Genomic DNA, 15263 nt, shown 5'->3' on the forward strand with positions numbered 1-15263 from the left:
CATACTAACATTTTGTGTTTCATGCACAAGGACCCCCAGGTCCTCTGTACTGCAGCACTTTGCAATTTTTCTCATTTAAATTATTTGCTTTTCTATTTTTTCTGCCAAAGTAGATAACCTCACATTTTCCCACATTATACTCCATCTGCCAAATGTTGGCCCACTCACTTAGCCTGTCTATATCTTTGCAGATTTGTTGTGTCCTCCTCATCTTTGTATCATCAGCAAATTTGGCTACATTACACTCAGTCCCTTTATCCAAGTCATTAATATAGATCGTAAATAGTTGAGGCCCCAGCACCGATCCCTGCAGCACCCCACTAGTTACCGCTTGCCAACCGGAAAATGACCCATTGATCCCAACTCTCTGTTTTCTGTTCGTTAGCCAATCCTCTATCCATGCTAATATATTACCCCAACCCCATGAACTTTTATCTTGTACAGTGTACAGTAACCTTTTATGTGGCACCTTATCAAATGCCTTCTGGAAATCTAAATACACCACATTGACTGGTTCCCCCGTAGCTTGTTACATCCTCAAAGAACTCCAGCAAATTTGTCAAACATGATTTCCCTTTCATAAAACCATGCTGACTCTGCTTAATTGAATTATGCTTTTCTAAATGTCCTGCTTCTGCTTCCTTAATAATGGACTCCAGCATTTTCCCAATGTCAGATGTTAGGCTAACTGGTCTATAGTTTCCTGCTTTTTGTCTTTCTCCTTTTTTAAATAGGGACTTTACATTTGCGGTTTTCCAATCTGCTGGGACCGCCCCAGAATCCAAGGAATTTCGGTAGATTACAACCAATGCATCCACTATCTCTGCAGCCACTTCTTTTTAAGACTCTAGGATGTAAGCCACCAGATCCAGGGAACTTGTCCGCCTTTAGTTCCAGTATTTTACCGAGTACTACTTCATTAGTGATAGTGATTCTATGAAGTTCCTCCCTCCCTATAAGCCCCTTGATTATCCACTATTGGGATGTTTTTAGTGTCTTCTGCCGTGAAGACCAATGCAAAATATTTGTTCCAAGTCTCTGCCATTTCCCTGTTCTCCATTATTAATTCCCCAGTCTCATCCTCTAGGGGACCAACGCTTACTTTAGCCACTCTTTTCCTTTTCCTTATGTACTTGTAGAAACTCTTACTATCTGTTTTTACATTTCGTGCTAATTTACTTTCAGAATCTATCTTCCCCCTCTATCATTTTTTTTAGTCGTTCTTTGCTGGCTTTTAAACGTTTCCCAATCCTCTGACCTCTCACCAATCTTGGCCACTTTGTATGTCCTTGTTTTTAATTTGATACCAGCCCTCGTTTCCTTAGTTAGCCACGGCTGGTTATCCCTTCTCTTACGCTCTCCTTCTCATTGGGATATATTTTTGTTGCGAGTTAGGAAATATCTCCTTAAATGTCTGCCACTGTTCATCAACTGTCCATTCTTTAATCTATTTTCCCAGTCCACTTTAGCTAACTCTGCCCTCATACCATTGTAGTCTCCTTTATTTAAGCTTAGGACACTGGGTTGAGATCCAACTTTCTCACCCTCCAACTGAATTTGAAATTCAACCATGTTATGGTCACACATTCCTAGAGGATCCTTTACTAGGAGATCATTTATTAATCCTGTCTCATTACACAGTACCAGATCTAAGATAGCCTGCTCCCTGGTTGGTTCCGCAATGTACTGTTCAAGGAAACTATCCCAGATACGCTCTGAACTCTTCCTCAAGGCGACCCTGGCAAATTTGATTTGTCCAATCAATATGAAAGTTAAAATCAGCCATGATTATTGCCGTTCCTTTAGATTCTGTATGAACAGGCTTACTGTGCGAGAAAGCTATAACTACACATGTGAATCCACTGCAATCTCTATTCTACTGCGTTCTAACTACTTTCCCTGTGAAAACATCTGTCCCTGCGAGTGGAGGAGAGAAAAGGGAAACAGGAGGGAGAAGGCAGCAACCAAAACCATGGTCACCAGCACCCCAACTGCTCCAGGGAGGCAATTTTCTAAGGGCAGTGACTCTTCTGGTACCTCACCCAAATGTCCAATCTTCTTGTGCATGCCTTGACAAGTATTGGCAAGCTATTCAACCAAGGGGGCAGAAGGAGTATTACTGCCAAGTCCAATTTTTTTCTTTCATGATGGTCATAACTGAAGATCCAAGCCTAGATCAGGAGAAGGAACCATGGCTGATGAATGTTTCTGTTCACACTGAATCGCGAAGGGCTGCTTCATAAAAAGAAATAGCAGCAGCACCTTGTTATACCCATGAACCAATCCTTCTAACAGTCGACATGGGGCAGAATCGACTGTAGTTCTGGAGAATCTGTGGTCAGGAAGCCCCCACCGTAGCAGTTAAATGTAGACAGAATAGAGATATGGATGGAGACAAAACTCAGGATTATCTGAAGTTTTGGAGCCTATCAGAGTGTTACTGTATTGGAGAATACTGCCCAAATTAAACTCAGAACAAATATAATGGATATGTGAAATCTGTACAGGTGTATTAGTCAATTTATTTCTTACTTTTACTTTCCAGTCTGTGAAGTAGCGTCGACAAAGTCGCTGTGCTCGAAACCACTCTCCCTGTCGCTGTAACAGCTGGAACACAATCAAAAGCAAATGTTTGAACTGGTGTCTTTTATAATACAATGAAAACATGGTAACGATTCCTCCCTTCTCTCCTTAGTAAGGTACAGTTCCATGGCTGCAGGTCGCTCTCTGACGCTTCGCCCTAGTGGCCACTCTTCCATGTGTAAACCCACATTGTGCCAGCAAATTATTCGACTACCGAGGAAATCACAACCATTCCCAATCCCATCCTCACCTGAAACCCATACAGGTGCGCTTCCCAGCAAACCCAGGTCCCATGCCAATATTCAAAGAAGAGCAAGGCATTTTCTCTCGGTGTCCTGGCCAACATGTGTCACTCATCCAACAGCACCACAAACAGATTAGCTGGTTATTTATCGCATTGCTGTTTTGGAACTTCTGTACATGCAAACTGGCTGAATTAGCCTACATAGCACCAGTGCCTACATTTCAGAAGTAATTCATCGGCTATGCAGCACTTTGCGACGTGAAAGGTGTGAGATAAATGCAAGTTCTTTCTACAAACACATTGTTTCTCGATGGTGATCAAAAGCAGCTACCTTGAATGATTTTTTTTCCATCCCTAGCTTAGGGGCACAAATAATTTGCCGGCACTTACACATGGGCCACTAGGGCGAAGCGTCAGAGAGCTACCTGCATCCATGGAAAGATACCTTACTAAGGAGGGAAGGGGGAAATCTTTTCCATGGTTTTTTTTCCCCTATAATGAATTATAGGATGATGTGTTGACAGTTACAGGAATTGTGAAAGTGTCAGGAGCTGAGGTTAAAATTCTTTTGCAAGAAACATTGATGATTTAATTACTATGCTGCTGTGAATAAGGACAAATGGTTACATTATTAATGTGACTGCTCAGAGTATGCACTGACTGCACCAGTTAAGACTACAGGGAGGCTGTTACTATTATTAGCCACAATATACTGATGACTGATTTCAGATTTAGATTTGACAACAGTGCTTACCAATCAGCACCCCGCAGCTGGCCACACAAGATAATCCGATCGGCAGGCTCCTCACGGGCATGAATTGTGCAGCTCTGTAGCTGAGCCACAGCACTTGGGGTGGAGTAACCCAGCAGAATCATCATGGATCAGGCAGGCAGAAACGCAATTTGCCTTCAGAGTCCCTGGGCTTTGGGGAGAGACTTTCCCCCACTGAGCCCAGCATGGACATCAACTGAGGCCAAAACTCAATTTATGAAGATGCCCCCACCTCAAACACATCTGTCAAACACATCTCCCAGGCTCACAGTCGGAGACAGCAACTGCTTGTGTCTCTTAAACCATACCAAAGGATGGGTCATCCTCTTCAGAGAGAAAATTTGAAATAAAAAAAGCAATGCTCAGATTTCTGATAAATATGGTACATTCTTATTAAAACAGGAAAAAGGTTCGCCGACACAGAAAACAAGTAACTTGTAACAATAAGGCTGTTCCAGACAATTTTGAATGAGGCTACTTTTAATTTGAAGCATCTATATTCCTTTGCTAAAAATATTCCAAAGAGGTTTGTAGCTTATGCAGTGAAGAATATGGTATGCCCAAGTGGCCACTGACATTCAGTTACAGGGGAGCATTGGCAGCGTAACAACAACAGGCTTTCAGTGAGGAGGGGACAGGCCAGTCGGACAAAGAAAGAAATTAGAAAATAACCCAGAAAAAAATAGTCCCAATGGGAAAAAGAAAGTTTCAACTAACCTCCCCTGAAGTGGAATTTTGAATCCCAAATTATGACCACTTTCCTTCCCTGTAACTAGACTTGTGTCTGTTGTACCCGACCAACCACAATATTTTGGTACTTACCACTGCCCTTAAACAATCAGCATGATGCTGTTTCCACGACAACAGGCACTTTGTCACAATCTGCTGTCCGTGGTGTTGAGCAGCAGTCTCCATTTTGTCTCGTTGGGTTACCGAAGTTCTACTCAGCTGCTTCCAGTGCGAAAACACATGCTGCAGCTGAACTGGGGTAGACAAAGATAAAACTGTCATCTCTGCTCAACAGGTACAACCCAAGAGATCATTCATGAAGATGAGGGGGATAAAGATCGCAACTTACACTGCTCAAGTTCTAATGAACAAATTGTTCTTAAGATTTCACCCAGTTCTCTAATGTAGCATGGGAAACAAATCAATCAACAGCATAGCTTGCCACTCCAAAACCGCAGCCAGGAGCTGCTGCTGCCATTTATTTTGAGTAGTACCTCGGGAGTGTAGGGTGCTGACAGGGGGCACTGCATCAGGCAGCGTTCAAGTGTTTGTCTAGGATCTCGGAGGTGGTTTCTCAGCTTTCACTTATCATCAGTTTCTGCCACTCCCAGCTCTCACTCGATTTAGGGCGCACCAGTGTGTTTGTTCCAGGTCAATGCCTTGGAGGGAGTTGTCCTGAAAGAACCAAGTTCTCTAAGATTGTCGGCATTTCCCGCCATTTTGTTACTCGGTCGACGGTCGACGGTCGAGGGTCGAGTCAGATACATTCACGCCATGACCTGTTAATGTCCCATTGCAAATAACTACGGGAGACCCCAAACCTGACAACACTCACCAAGATCGTAATGGAACAAATTAATGAAGTAGCGAAAAAATTATTGATGGGTTTTGTGGTGTCCCTGCACCTTGCTACAAAATCACATGAGGCATGTACTGCAGACACAGTCACTGCATGACCTTAACCTTTATTCCCAGGACCAAGAAGTGATGACCCTGCGTGGGACCTCCCTTTAAATACCTGAATGCCCAGGTGAGGAGTGTCTCCCACAAGTTCACCCCCTGTGGTCAAGGTGTGCATTTCCAAGATATATGTACAGTGTGCAGTGGTTGCATGAAGGTTAGTTACATGAAGGTTACAGTTGTGTGATGGTTACATACATGACAGGTTTAAACTGATTTGGTATGGGGAGGAGAACCAGAACAAGAAAATAGCAGAAAGGAGATGAGAGGACAGAGAGCTATAAACATCAGTAAAATTAGAAATTAGGATCCACGTTGCGGAAAGTAGCAAAAGTGACAAAGGAGCTGTTAAATTGTATGTACGTCAATGTTTGTTGTAGAACTAATGGGCCCAAGTTTCCACACGAAAAAAAACGGGCGCCCCTCCGAGCTGGGCGCCCGTTTTTCGCGCCTAAAACGGCGCCTAAAAAAAAAAATCACGATTCTGGAGCGTTCTGCAGCTTCTTGTCTGCCTGGCGCAGCGCCGATTTTGTAAGTGGGAGGGGGCGGGTACTATTTAAATTAGTTTTTTTCCTGCCGGCAACGCTGCGTGTGTGCGTTGGAGCGTTCGCACACGCGCAGTGTGAAAAAAACATTGGCACTCGGCCATTTTTGTAGTTCTTTGTAGCTGTTTAATTTTTGAACATTTTTTAATAAAAGCACATTGCCATCATCACTGAGGCTTCTTGCAACCATCTCACTGTCTCCTCTCCCCCCCCCCGCCCCCCGGCCCGGGAACGAACAGCTGTTTCCTTCCCCCCCCCCCCACCTCCCGCTCAGCGGCAACAAATGGCTTTCTCCTCCTCCTCCCCCCCCTCCCGCTCAGCGGCAACGAACGGCTGCAGAATTATCCCTGGCTGAAGCACTTTCACACAGGTAGGAAGATGGTTTATTTAATCTTTTCTTTGCTTATAAATGTTTATTCAGGTTGGATTTATTTGTATAATATTTGTAGAAGTATAAATAAGGATTTATTGTAGAATTTAATGAGTTCCCTTCCCCCGCCCCTCGTTCTGGACGCCTAATTTGTAACCTGCGCCTGATTTTTTAATGTGTAGAACAGGTTTTTTCAGTTCTACAAAAATCTTCACTTGCTCCATTCTACTTTAGTTTGGAGTACGTTTTCACTGTGGAAACTTTGAAATCAGGCGTCAGTGGCCGGACACGCCCCCTTTTGAAGAAAACTGTTCTACCTGACTAGAACTGCAGAAAAGAAAATGTGGAGAATTGCGATTTCTAAGATAGTCCGTTTTCCACCTTTTGCTCCTAAAAATCAAGCGCAAATCATGTGGAAACTTGGGCCCTACAAGTTGGTGAGCTGCAGGCCAAATTGCTACATGGGATTATGATGCGATTGCATTAACAGAGACATAGTTCAAACAAGGCCAAGAGTGAGTTCTTTATATTCCTGGTTGGCAAGTATTCAGGAATGAGAGAGAAAGAAAGAGTGGGGAGGGGGGTGGGGGGCACGGCAGTATTGATAAAGGATGATGTTACAATTCTAAATAGAAAGTATATACTGGATGATTCTAGCACTGAATCTATTTGGCTTGAGTTGAGGAACAGAGGGGGAGATGTTACATTGTTAGGAAAAACATAGAAACATAGAAATTTACAGTGCAGAAGGAGGCCATTCCGGCCCATCGTATCCGCGTTTTTTTTTTAATGGCGCTCCAAACAGTGAGGAGGAGATAGATGAGCAAATTTGTTAGCAACTTACAAAGGAGTGCAACTAGAATATTTGGAGACTTTAATTACCCTAATATAGGCTGGGAAAAGCATAGTGCTACAGGTAGGGAAGGAGAAGAATTTCTAAAATGTGCAAAGGAGAACTTTCTCCATCAATTTGTCTTCAATCCAACAAGGAAGGAAGCAGTGTTGAATTTGGTTCTGGGAAATGAAGTAGGGAAGTGGAGTGTGTTACAGTGGGAGATCATCTAGCTAACAGTGACCACAACATCATTAGGTTTAAAGTAATTATGGACAGAGACCAAAATATTTTGAAGGTAAAAATGCCCACCTGGGAAAGAGCTAATTTCAGTGATTTAAGAAAGGACCCAGAACTCGTAGACTGGAAAAGGTGATTGCAGGGTAAACCAGTAATGGAGCAATGGAGGACATTCAGGAAGAGATAGTTCAGGCGTAAACTAAGTATATGTCAGGAACAAGTTTAAGTTAATAACCAAAATGATTATGGGAAGTACAGGGGGAAATTGAGAAATGAATGCAGGAGACAAAGTGGTTACGAGAAAAGATTAGCATTAAATTGAACCTAAAAACATTTAATGAACATCTAAAGTGTAAGCGGTTATCTAGGGAAAGAGAGGGCCTATTAAGGACTCAAAGTGAAATCTTCATGTGGAGGCAAAGGATATGGCAAAAGTATTAAATGGGTAGTTTGCATCTGTCTTCCCAAAGGAAGCAGATGGTGTGAAGGTTACATTAAACACCAACTATTTGTACTGCACTTGTTTTGACAGACATGCGTCTATCAAGCCCATGTCGCGTCTGTCAAGCTCCGCCCCCCCCCCCCAGTCCCAGCCCTGAATCATTCCCTCCACATGGTGCCGAGAAGCATGACCTGAGCCCCGAGACTCCGCTGAGGCCCCGGCCAGCTGGCGGCCGAGGGGCCAGTTAGTTTGCGGCTTTGTTTGCGAGTGCGCTGCAGTGGGGGGGTGGGAGAGAGAGAGACTGGGGGGAGAGAGAAAGAAAGAGAGAGACTGGGATAGAGAGAGAGAAAGAGAGAGAGTGGGATAGAGAGAGAGAGACTAGGGGAGAGAGAGAGAGAGGCTGGGAGAGAGAGAGGCTGCAAGAGAGAGAGAGAGAGAGAGAGAGAGGGGGCTGGGGGAGAGAGAGAGAGAGGCTGGGAGAGAGAGGGGCTGGGGGAGAGAGAGAGAGAGAGAGGCTGGGAGAGAGAGAGAGAGAGGGGCTGGGAGAGAGAGAGAGAGGCTGGGAGAGAGAGAGAGAGGCTGGGAGAGAGAGAGAGGCTGGGAGAGAGAGGCTGGGGGGGAGAGAGAGAGAGAGAGAGAGGCTGTGAGAGAGAGAGAGAGGCTGGGAGAGAGAGAGAGAGAGAGAGAGAGAGGCTGGGAGAGAGAGAGAGAGAGAGAGGCTGGGAGAGAGAGAGGCTGCGAGAGAGAGAGAGAGAGAGGGGGGGCTGGGGGAGAGAGAGAGAGAGGCTGGGAGAGAGAGAGAGAGAGGCTGGGAGAGAGAGAGAGGGGCTGGGGGAGAGAGAGAGAGAGAGAGAGGCTGGGAGAGAGAGAGAGAGAGGGGCTGGGTGAGAGAGAGAGAGGCTGGGAGAGAGAGAGAGAGGCTGGGAGAGAGAGAGAGGCTGGGAGAGAGAGGCTGGGGGGGGAGAGAGAGAGAGAGAGAGAGAGAGAGGCTGGGAGAGAGAGAGAGAGAGGCTGGGAGAGAGAGGCTGGGGGAGAGAGAGAGAGAGAGAGAGAGAGAGAGGCTGGGAGAGAGAGAGAGGCTGGGGGAGAGATAGAGAGAGAGAGAGAGAGAGAGAGGCTGGGAGAGAGAGAGAGGCTGGGACAGAGAAAGAGAGAGAGGCTGGGAGAGAGGCTGGGGGAGAGAGAGAGAGGGAGGCTGGGAGAGAGAGAGAGAGGCTGGGAGAGAGAGAGAGAGAGGGAGGCTGGGAGAGAGAGAGAGAGAGAGAGAGAGAGAGAGGCTGGGAGAGAGAGAGAGAGAGAGAGAGAGAGAGGCTGGGAGAGAGGGAAAGAGAGGCTGGGGAGAGAGAGAGAGAGAGAGAGAGAGAGGGAGAGAGAGAGAGAGAGAGGCTGGGAGAGAGAGAGAGAGAGAGAGAGAGGCTGGGAGAGAGAGAGAGAGAGAGAGGCTGGGAGAGAGAGAGGCTGGGAGAGAGAGAGAGAGAGAGAGAGAGGCTGGGAGAGAGAGAGAGAGAGAGAGGCTGGGAGAGAGAGAGGCTGCGAGAGAGAGAGAGAGAGAGGGGGGGCTGGGGGAGAGAGAGAGAGAGAGAGGCTGGGAGAGAGAGAGAGAGGCTGGGAGAAAGAGAGAGGCAGGGAGAGAGAGAGAGAGAGAGGCTGGGAGAGAGAGGCTGGGGGAGAGAGAGAGAGAGAGAGAGAGAGAGAGAGAGAGGAGAGAGAGAGGCTGGGAGAGAGAGAGAGAGGCTGGGGGAGAGAGAGAGAGAGAGAGAGGCTGGGAGAGAGAGAGAGGCTGGGACAGAGAAAGAGAGAGGCTGGGAGAGAGGCTGGGGGAGAGAGAGAGGCTGGGACAGAGAAAGAGAGAGGCTGGGAGAGAGGCTGGGGGAGAGAGAGAGAGGGAGGCTGGGAGAGAGAGAGAGAGAGGCTGGGAGAGAGAGAGAGAGAGAGAGGCTGGGAGAGAGAGAGAGAGAGAGGCTGGGAGAGAGAGAGAGAGAGAGAGAGAGAGAGGCTGGGAGAGAGGGAAAGAGAGGCTGGGGAGAGAGAGAGAGAGAGAGGCTGGGGGAGAGAGAGAGAGAGAGAGAGAGAGAGGGAGAGAGAGAGAGAGGCTGGGAGAGAGAGAGAGAGAGAGAGGCTGGGAGAGAGAGAGAGGCTGGGAGAGAGAGAGAGAGAGAGAGAGAGAGAGGCTGGGAGAGAGAGAGAGAGAGAGAGAGAGAGAGAGAGAGAGGCTGGGAGAGAGAGAGAGAGAGAGAGAGAGAGGCTGGGAGAGAGAGAGAGAGAGAGAGAGAAGGGGGGGGGGCTTGGGGAGAGAGAGCGACCACGGGGAGCGGGGAGAGAGAGCGACCACGGGGAACGGGGAGAGAGAGCGACCACGGGGAGCAGGGAGAGAGACACGGGGTGTGGGGGGAAGAGAGAGACACGGGGGGGTGGGGGGGAAGAGAGAGAAGAGAGACGGGGGGGAGAGAAATACGGGGAGGGGGCGGAAGGAGAGATACAGGTGGGGTGGGAGAGACACAGGGGGAGGGGAGGAGAGAGACATGGAGGAGGGGGGAGAGAGAGAGACAGAGACATTGGTGGGGGGGGGGGGGGGGGGGGCAGAGTGAGAGAGACAGAGACGGGGGAGGGGGAAAGAGAGAGGGACAGAAACCGGGGGGGATGGGGGGATAGAGAAGAGACGAGGGGTGGGGGGGAAATCAGAGGGCAGAGAGGGAACTCAGGGAAGAAGGATCACGTTCTTCCAACCCCCTGCAAGGGACATGTTGGAGTGGATGGTATCCAGAAGTCACGACACTGTCACTATTTACTTCATACCCAATAAACCAGTTAACAATCCGCACACAATGCCCCATCTGTGGTGAGGTTGGGGGGAGTTGGAGAGATGCCCTTGCGCTGGGGTAAGGCACTTTGACTGGCCCTTGCTGTCTTCTGGGGAGCTCTAACTTCTGTCGCTTCAGGAAGTCAAAGTGGATCGAGTTACAAATTGCAAAGTCAGTTTTTTTTGACCTTGGGATGGGCGGTTCCAGTTACACATTCCTGTGAAACTTCAGCATGTGGATTATTCTCCAAGGGGACCAATCATAGACAAAGGGTGGAGCATGGCGACCATTTTTGCAGCACAAATAAGCGCGTCCTACATTAAAAGAGGAGAGGGAAGTTATAGACAGGATAGTAATAGATAAAGACATACTAAAAATATTTGCATTTCCAAAAGCTGCTAAGTCACCTGCTCCAGATGGAATGTATCCTAGGTTGCTGAAAGAAGCAGAGGTAAAAATAGCAGAGGCATTGGTCACAATCTTTCAATCCTCATTGGATACAGGAGTAGTGCCTGGTACTAGAGGTTTGCTAATGATATACCACTATTCACACTGCTCCCGGAGGCCTCCACGCTGCTCCTTTTATGGCCCCGACCTGCCGCTGGTGTTCTCATGCAGGTCGGTGCCTCCAGCAGCAGGCCGGGGCCATAAAAGAAGCGGCGTAGAGGCCTCGGAGAGCAGCGTGGAGGCACACTACTCCAGGGAGCAGCACAGGCTGGTGCAGGAGGGTGACGGCAGCGAAGAGTGATGTCATCAAGATCCAGATCGGTGATTGGAGTGTGGGCAGGTGCGGCAGGAGCGGCAAGATCGGGGCGAAGGAGCGGCGAGAGACAGTAGAGGGATGTGATTGGGGCCCAGGAGAGGCGTGAGTTCAGGGCCAGGGGCAGCACGGGCCAGCCCACACTACGATATGTGTGCGCACTAGGTCCGTGCAGCAGAGCTGGTCTCAAGTCGTCTTGGGTAATCCTTGTCACTGAACCAAGACCTAGCTCTGTCAAGCCCGTGTGGCTGGTGTGCAACGGTCACCACACGTTAAAAAAATCCTCGCACAGGCATCTTCCACCCTTCAGGATGTAGCTCGGGTCCTTCGTAGAAACACCTGTGAACTCATCCTTTTTTGGCGTGGAAGCAAGTCATCCTCGTTTCGAGGGACTGCCTATGATTATGATGATGACCACTATTCAAGAAAGGGGAGAAGGATAAACCAGTAAACGATCGGTCAGATAGCCTAATATTGGTGGCGGGGAAGTTCCACACAGGAGGCTTATTAAGAAGATGGAAATCTATGGAATTAAGAGGTAAGTGGGGATACAAAATTGGCTCAGTGACCGGAAGCAAAGGGTGGGGTTGGAAGGATACTTTTCAGACTGGGAGGTGGTTTGCAGTAGTGTTCGTCAAAGGTTTTGGATTCATTCCTCTTTTCAATTCTTAATGGCGACATAGACTCGGGTGAAGGGAACAGCATTAGTTTGTAGCCGATACAAAACTTGGTAAAGTAGACAGTGATGAGGACAGTTATAAGCTTCAGGTCATAGACAGAATGGTGAAAGGGGCAGAAGCATGGCAGATGGAGTTCAATGTGGAGAAGTGCACAATTTTGAAGTTTAGATGAACAGAGAGACCTTTGTATTCATATACACAAATCCTTAAAGGTGGCAGGACAAGTTGAAAGGGTGGTTAAAAATCATATGGGTTACTTGTGTTTGTAAACAGAATAGAATATAAAATCAGAGAGATCATGCTGGAACTTGATAAATCACTAGTTAGGCCTCAGCTGTAGTATTGTGGACAATTCTGGACACCATACTTCAACGGCCTTAGAAAGGGTACAGAGGAGGTTTACCAGGATGTTACCAGGGATAAGGGACATCAGTTATGAGGCGAGGTTGGAAAATTTAGGACTCTTGTCCTTGGAACAGAGGAGGTTAAGAAATGACCTAATAGAGGTATTCAAGATGATGACAGGTTTTGATAGAAAGGGGAAAAATTATTCCCTCTAGCGAGTGGATCATAAATTCAAAATCATTGCAAAAAGATCTAAAGGGGACATGGAGACATTTTTTCACTCAGAGTTGTTGGGAGCTGGAACACTCGACCTGAAAAGGTGCTGGAAGCTTATTGCATAAAAAAATGTTTTTAAAAGGGAGTTGGACAGGGACTCGAGGGTTATGCACAAAAAGGGTGGTTAATGTGGGAGAGAACACCACAGCTCTTTCAAAGAGCCAGCACAGATACGACGGGACGAATGGCCTCCTTCTGTGCTGTACGTTTCTATGATTCTATGACTTGAAAAATTTGTTGAACATACTCCTTCTCCCTCACAAAATGTTTTTCTTTGCCCATCCCTAGCTGTCAAGAGGTTCGTCATGGGCAAACGAGCTGCTCACTATGCCTCTTCAGAGGACATTAGAAGTCAATCATGTAGTGTGGGACAGGAGTCACATGTAGGTCAGACTGGTATGAGGTTGTCTGCTTCCTTTCCCTGAGGAATAATAGTGAGGTAGTTGGGATTTTACAGTAATACAGCAGTTTTCATGGTCATTTTTCTGCTACCAGCCCACAAATATTTCTTCAATGAGGAGAAACTGGGAAATGTGGATATTCAGAGGAACTTGGGAGTCCTTGTACAGGAATCATGCAAAGTTAACGTGCAGGTAGAGCAAGCAATTAGGAAAGCAAATGGTATGTTGGCGTTTATTACAAAAGGATTGGTGTCATTTTCCAACATTCCATTGACTCTGGATCAGTTCCTATGGAGTGGAGGGTAGCCAATGTAACCCCACTTTTTAAAAAAGGAGGGAGAGAGAAAACAGGGAATTACAGACCGGTCAGCCTGACATCGGTAGTGGGTAAAATGATGGAATCAATTATTAAGGATGTCATCGCAGTGCATTTGGAAAGAGGTAATATGATAGGTCCAAGTCAGCATGGATTTGTGAAAGGGAAATCATGCTTGACAAATCTTCTGGAATTTTTTGAGGATGTTTCCAGTAGAGTGGACAAGGGAGAACCAGTTGATGTGGTATATTTGGACTTTCAGAAGGCTTTCGACAAGGTCCCACACAAGAGATTAATGTGCAAAGTTAAAGCACATGGGATTGGGGGTAGTGTGCTGACATGGATTGAGAACTGGTTGTCAGACAGGAAGCAAAGAGTAGGAGTAAATGGGGACTTTTCAGAATGGCAGGCAGTGACTAGTGGGGTACTGCAAGGTTCTGTGCTGGGGCCCCAGCTGTTTACACTGTACATTAATGATTTAGACAAGGGGATTAAATGTAGTATCTCCAAATTTGCGGATGACACTAAGTTGGGTGGCAGTGTGAGCTGCAAGGAGGATTCTATGAGGCTGCAGAGCGACTTGGATAGGTTAGGTGAGTGGGCAAATGCATGGCAGATGAAGTATAATGTGGATAAATGTGAGGTTATCCACTTTGGTGGTAAAAACAGAGAGACAGACTATTATCTGAATGGTGACAGATTAGGAAAAGGGCAGGTGCAAAGAGACCTGGGTGTCATGGTACATCAGTCATTGAAGGTTGGCATGCAGGTACAGCAGGCGGTTAAGAAAGCAAATGGCATGTTGGCCTTCATAGCGAGGGGATTTGAGTACAAGGGCAGGGAGGTGTTGCTACAATTGTACAGGGCCTTGGTGAGGCCACACCTGGAGTATTGTGTACAGTTTTGGTCTCCTAACCTGAGGAAGGACCTTCTTGCTATTGAGGGAGTGCAGCGAAGGTTCACCAGACTGATTCCCGGGATGGCGGGACTGACCTATCAAGAAAGACTGGATCAACTGGGCTTGTATTCACTGGAGTTCAGAAGAATGAGAGGGGACCTCATAGAAACGTTTAAAATTCTGACGGGGTTAGACAGGTTAGATGCAGGAAGAATGTTCCCAATGTTGGGGAAGTCCAGAACCAGGGGACACAGTCTAAGGATAAGGGGGAAGCCATTTAGGACCGAGATGAGGAGGAATTTCTTCACCCAGAGAGTGGTGAACCTGTGGAATTCTCTACCACAGAAAGTTGTTGAGGCCAATTCACTAAATATATTCAAAAAGGAGTTAGATGAAGTCCTTACTACTAGGGGAATCAAGGGGTATGGTGAGAAAGCAGGAATGGGGTACTGAAGTTGCATGTTCAGCCATGAACTCATTGAATGGCGGTGCAGGCTAGAAGGGCCGAATGGCCTACTCCTGTACCTATTTTCTATGTTTCTATGTTTCTAAAAGAGTAAAGAAGTCTTACTATAATTATATTGGGTCTTGGTGAGACCACACCTGGAGTACTGTGTACAGTTCTGGTCTCCTTACCTAAGGAACAATATACTTGCCTTAGAGGGAGTGCAACAAAGGTTCATTAGACTGATTCCTGGGATGAGGGGATTGACCTCCGAGGAGAGATTGAGTAGACTAGACCTATATTTCCTAGAATTTAGAAGAATGAGAGTTGGTCTAATTGAAACTTATAAAATTCTTTAGCTGCTTGACAGGGTAGATGCTGGGAGGATGTTTTCCCTGGCTGGGGAGTCTAGAACCAGGGGTCACAGTCTCAGAATAAGGGGTTGACCATTTAGGCCTGAGATGAGAAGAAATTTCTTCACTCAAAGAGGGCTGTGGCTGCTCAGTCATTGAGTATATTCAAGACAGAGATTGATAGATTTTTGGATACTAAGGGACTCAAGGAATATGGGGATAGTGCGGGGAAGGTAGAGTTGCGGTAGAAGATCAACCATGATCTCACTGA

At 46.9% G+C, this 15263-nt stretch overlaps 1 protein-coding gene across 3 annotated transcripts in view; it reads right to left on the bottom strand.

Moving 5' to 3' along the window:
* Positions 1 to 15263, bottom strand: part of sfi1 (SFI1 centrin binding protein) — a 209556-nt gene that overhangs the window by 53953 nt on the left and 140340 nt on the right. For all 3 annotated transcript variants that reach the window (XR_011594118.1, XM_070887562.1, XM_070887563.1), the window contains exons 23-24: positions 4422 to 4582; positions 2533 to 2607 (exon numbers count right to left, since the gene is read on the bottom strand). Coding sequence is in view for 2 of the 3 variants with exons in the window: in XM_070887562.1 (XP_070743663.1) it covers positions 2533 to 2607; positions 4422 to 4582 (236 nt within the window). In the remaining variant the exon portion in view is untranslated. The remainder of the gene's footprint in view (positions 1 to 2532; positions 2608 to 4421; positions 4583 to 15263) is intronic.

Source organism: Pristiophorus japonicus, chromosome 8 (genome assembly GCF_044704955.1).
Source record: "Pristiophorus japonicus isolate sPriJap1 chromosome 8, sPriJap1.hap1, whole genome shotgun sequence".
Classification (NCBI taxonomy): Eukaryota; Metazoa; Chordata; class Chondrichthyes; family Pristiophoridae; genus Pristiophorus; species Pristiophorus japonicus.